The sequence below is a fragment of the Rhamphochromis sp. 'chilingali' genome (genome assembly GCF_963969265.1).
Source record: "Rhamphochromis sp. 'chilingali' genome assembly, chromosome: 2".
NCBI lineage: Eukaryota > Metazoa > Chordata > Actinopteri > Cichliformes > Cichlidae > Rhamphochromis > Rhamphochromis sp. 'chilingali'.
The window spans coordinates 65,652,549-65,657,674 of record NC_137930.1 but is presented as its reverse complement, the minus strand read 5'-3'; the positions used below and the strand labels follow the sequence as shown (position 1 = coordinate 65,657,674).

At 40.3% G+C, this 5,126-nt stretch overlaps 1 protein-coding gene across 2 annotated transcripts; it reads right to left on the bottom strand.

Moving 5' to 3' along the window:
• Nucleotides 1–1,211: 1,211 nt before the first annotated feature.
• mterf2 (mitochondrial transcription termination factor 2) lies at nucleotides 1,212–3,636 on the bottom strand. 2 transcript variants are annotated; one of them, XM_080874568.1, is made up of 2 exons: nucleotides 3,585–3,636; nucleotides 1,212–2,777 (listed from the first exon to the last, which is right to left on the bottom strand). In XM_080874568.1, exon 2 carries the CDS (start codon nucleotides 2,749–2,751, stop codon nucleotides 1,624–1,626), a length of 1,128 nt encoding a protein of 375 aa, XP_080730694.1. In that variant the 5' UTR covers nucleotides 2,752–2,777; nucleotides 3,585–3,636; the 3' UTR covers nucleotides 1,212–1,623. The 2 variants fall into 2 exon arrangements, with proteins under 2 accessions (XP_080730694.1, XP_080730695.1); XM_080874569.1 differs by lacking the exon at nucleotides 3,585–3,636 and adding an exon at nucleotides 3,399–3,418.
• Nucleotides 3,637–5,126: the final 1,490 nt, after the last annotated feature.

Here is a 5,126-nt window from a genome sequence, read left to right as displayed (position 1 = left end):
GAATCATCTGCCCAATGGCTACGGCCATGTCTACGGGACCATGGTGAGTGATTCAGACAGCAGCAGATGGGAGGTTGTTAACGTACACCCCCGCCCCTCTAGACACACAAGTCCTCAGTCTCTTTGTTGTGACCCCCATCGTCTACATTATAAGAGTGAGGGGACCTTGAGGCATAAAGTCATGACTTCATTAGCTGTGATGCTCGCTTCCATTAAAAGGCACTCTTAAGCATGTTTCAAGGGCTTTTGCTGGCTTTGAAACATTAAGACACATTCAAAATGAGACATTTTATGGTCCCCTCTCTTGGTTTAGACAATGCCTAGTATGATTGTATATTGATTTTGTGGCTTATGCTAACATGGGCACTTATCCAAAAGCCTTTTTAGAACCACGTGACACACAGAGACATGAAAACCTTTAATTAATAAAGTCAAACCTTATGGAAAATCGATTTAGTCTAAATGAAATGAAAGTCTACTGATTTTTTTTGAATGCCAGAAAGGTTGCAAAGGTCCAGTCCGAAATCAAAGGCACATCACTTTTGTTCCTTTTTTTTTTTTTTTTTTTTTATCTTGCGTGGGTGCATTTGAATTCATTTGAAATGATAATGAAGTGACATTTTAGAAGTGAAATAGCTTCTAATAAAGTGTCTCCATCTGTAGAGTAACAATAAAAATCGGAGGCGCAGTTAGATTTCATCCCTGAGGGTAACAGTTGTGCAGCCAAGAACATTGTGTGAAAATGAGACACTTGCACAGACAGTAAATAAAATGGTTAGAAAGGCCTTGTTTGTTCTCCATGATACATCTGATAGACCAATCAGCACGTCTGTCACCGAGCTGTCATGTCATGCAGAGTTTTATGTGACGTTATTGTAAGGAGTTTTTTTTTGACAAGGGACTGCATCTTCACTAAAAACTGACACATTAAGATGCCATTGCATTTGTCTCACTTTCTGATATCAGTCTGATAAATCAGCACATAGCCGCTCTCATCTCTTCCAGTGTGAATTTACACCTACATGAAAGTGCACTGCTTTTTCTTTGTAACACCTCAGACTTGTAAAAACTGAATGTTGGGGTGCAATCACACTTCTCTTTGGTCTGAACTACAAGTGAAAATTTTACTTCTTTTTTTTTTTTTTTTTACAATTGGGAAAAATTCACACAGCCTAAATAGATTGACAAAAAAAACATTCACAACACTTCACACCATAGCTTGTTAACTGGATTTTAATTACATTACATCCCACGAGGTTGGAGAGTTTGGCAAGAGAAAGGCTATGAAACAGTCTCTGCATTGTACCTTCAGCTGTTTTTAAAACCCAGTTTTAAACATACAAGTAAAAAATAAATAAATTATGAAGCAAGTCTTTAATAGATTGTTTTCCAGAGTATTCAGATTCAAATTTAAGGCATCTTCACAGGCAAAATTCACTGTACAGATTAAATGGCATCATTGTAGTTAATCCAATTTAACTAAAGCAATAAATTCAAACATATGATTATAATGTAAGTGGAAGTGAAAGCACATTTGTAATTAAGACACGTTAATCTTTTACAAAGTACAAATACCCATAAGAACGACATGGATCCAGTTAGTGTTCGTCCATACAACCCGTGTCAATCATCCGCCTTTAAAGGGGCGACAGGATTAAAAAGTGGTCTCTCCCTACGGAGCTGTAGTTTTCCAAAGCTCATCTCAAAGTCCTTCTTAGTGCCATTTAGCACCTCCAGACTACCTGTCCTTATGTCATAACCTCGAGCCTTCAGTTGCTGGATGCGATAATTTACTATTTGCGTAGTTAGTTCTAGGACAGTTGGAGTCGCTGTGATTTGACACATGCTGATCCCAGCACTGAGAAGACCCTCAAAACGTTCAGCCAGAGTAGATTCAGGGTAGTACAGAAGAGCTGGGCACCTGAGGATGATGCCCCGCAGCTCTGTCTCAGAGCACCCAATGGTGTCTTGAGAGTACAGCAGAGTGTGACGCATACTGTCTGGGTTCAGCTCAGCCACAAAGCCCTTCAGCCTGGACAGCAGGTGGAGCAGCTGGGGTGTGCTGAAGCCCTTGTCTCTCAGAAAAAGGAAGTTCTCCCTCAGCACCTCTGGAGGCTTGAGAAGAACAAACGGGTTCTGACTCAGCAACTTCTGAAGCCAGATTTTCATGTTAGCTTCCTCCCCTCCAAGTTCCTGGTAGGCGTGTTGGAGAGTGTGGACCATCAGCTCGTTCTGCTCTACTGGCCGGCTGAAGCTTTGAGGAGCGCTGGCCATGAGTTTGGTGATGACTCGTTTGTTCAGGTTTAAACTCTGGAAGTAGGAGATGTTGTTTCGCTGGTTGTCATGGTGACTGGAGGAGGTGAAAAATGAGGCTGGGAATTTCTCAATGACACCAACCAGCTCCCTCTGGTTTGGACACACAGACATCCACAGCTCTTTCTGAGTGTAAATCTGCTCAGGATTACAGAGGACAGCCTCAGGATGACTTGTTAAAATATGAGCAATGATGGGGCCCGAGGCCCCCATGTTCTTTAGGAGTTCAGCTACTTCTTTTGTATAGGCTGGACTCTGAAGCAGCACCCATCCTTTAAGTTTCCGGACCTTCTGGATGTCCACAGATAGATCATAAAGAGCTTCTACAGTCTGCTGGTTCTCTGCTACACTATGTGTCGCACGTGATCTGAGGTTTAAAGGTAGAGCTGTGACAGGTTGGCACCGGAGGCACAGGAATGTCGCGATCGAACGCAGCATTGATGCAAATTCCTAACACCAATCCCCTAAACACAAGGAGGAAAAGAAACTACATAAGTAACCAGAGCACACAGACCAATCCTTACATTTATTTAACGCTTGTGGTCACCCTTGCTCTGTGAGGTTTTGCCCATCATGACAACAGAACAACATTAATGTTTTTTCTAACTCCAGAAATTCTAAGCGAATAAAACCAAGGTCCAGACACGCAGAGCTGGGGGATATTTCTAAAGCACAACCTGTATTGATTCATCTACCTTTATTATTTCTAAACTGACACACTTTAAATCTTTCATCTCATTTTGTACCATCATCTTCCAGCTCTGACTCCACTGCTTCATGCTCCTTTGGTTAATGTCACTCATCCTATCTTTGCATGCATAACAGAGGCTTTTTATCGGAACTTAATGGCCTCTCTGTACAGCTGCTGCCATATGTTTCATAGGGGGAAAGCAAGAGCCAACTCGATTACCTGACACTGTTGACGACTATTTGTAGATAGCATCTTTGAAAGCAGCCTGTTATTACTCAAAGCTTTTTATTTCAGCACTGTAAATAAACATGTTCGTTACATCTTCACAGGGGCTGCTTGTATGACTGACGGCATTTATTTGACCATGTCAAAATACAACCCTTCTTGCACTGACCCGAGCATTTTCATTTGAAGAGTCATGCCGGGTACAGAGCGTGCCAGCTGAGCTAACAACTATGCGAGATAGTCTCAATATACAGCTGACAGCTCATTTATTATAATATTTATTCATTCTTGCTGACAAAAGATGTATACATTTTAGAAACACTGGGGAAACCTTTGCAAAACAAAAATGAATTACCTTTGTTAGCGGTCAGAGGATGTGACGTTTTGTTATGAAACCGATTCCTTCGTCTACACTTTGTGTTGTGTGGTGTTCCACAGCGACACCCACAGGCCCTGAATGGTACTGCAAGCAAGCCAGCTACCTGTAAACTCAACTGACACTTAAATAGAAAAATAATTTTACAGACAGAATGCAGAGAGGTCGATGTAGAAGTGTGTTATTTTATTTGATGTACCAATTTGCCCAACTTCTCTGTTTTTTAAAGCAGCACTCTTTTTATTGCAGCCCATATGTCTGATAATTAAATAATTTTGACAAAAATCTGTATTTCAAACAGCAGTTGGTGATCTTTCAAAACCCTGCAGCATACGGGGCCCTGATGAGTGTAATCAGTGCCGGGCTGAATTGGACTGAATGCACGGAGAGTTTCCTCGCAGTTGGTGCTTAATCACGATGCTTGATCACCAGCTCTGCAAGCTGTTCCATATAGTAGCACAGGAACTGCTGCTGCTGCTGCTGCTGAGTGAGTATCTGGGTTCATTATAGTTTATATAATAGTAAACAGATGATACGTCTCAAAGGAAAAGAGGTCAGTGCTTTTGTTAAAAAAAAGAAAAAAAAAGATCCTTTTCAGATCCTGTTCTAATCTGTCCATCTTTGAGATGATTGTTTCTGTACATGATCACTGATTTAAAAATGAGCCTCATAAACAAGTCAAGTAAAACTAACATTAAAACACTTATTGGTTCCAGTCCGTGCGTAGCAGCCTGTGATCGCTTTTATTGGCAGAGGAACAGTAGTCACTGCAGGAATCAACATATGCACATTCATTATCTATAGCAGTAGCACAGTTACACACACAGAGGCAGACTCTCGAAATCACAAGAACTGTCATCATACTTATTTCAAACATTGTTATAATTAACGCTATTACTGCTGCATGTAAAGCAAGGTTGAAGTTAATATTCACTGAAGAAAAAAAATATATATAAAATACATAATGTCTTAAAGTGTCAAGAGATTCCATGTAAATTTAAGGAGCTTTTAAATTAAAAATTCACATTTAAATAGAAAAAAACTACTCGATCAGTTGTTTGTTTGCTTTTAATATTTGTTTTTTGCTAATAAATTACACTCTAGATAAGTGTGTGAACTCCCCCATAGCTCATGGTGGTTTCTTATTGCTTTTATATATGACTTTATTGGTCTCTCACATGATTTTAAAGCAATTTTGGTCCACTTTTTGTTCTAACATTGCTTTCGTTCATTGAGGTTTGGAGGTCTTTGTTTATGCACTCAAGGTCTCATTGCAGCATCTGTGCTTGAGATCATTTTCCTGTTGTATAACATAATTTCCCTGTCAGGTGGCTTCACATTTGAATCTTCAATGCAGGTAAACAAAAGAGGTCATGGTCAGCTTCATGACTGCATGTGCTCAGGTCCTGTGGCTGCAAAACAAACCTACTCCTTCACCACAGCGCTTCACATTTGGTATGAGGTGTTTTTGCTTATATCCTGTGATTGGTTTTCATCAGCTGTAGTATGATGCATTTTGTC

Coding starts and splice junctions, on each gene's coding strand:
- mterf2 (XM_080874568.1), bottom strand. CDS start 2,751: ATGCTGCGTTCGATCGCGACATTCCTGTGCCTCCGGTGCCAACCTGTC.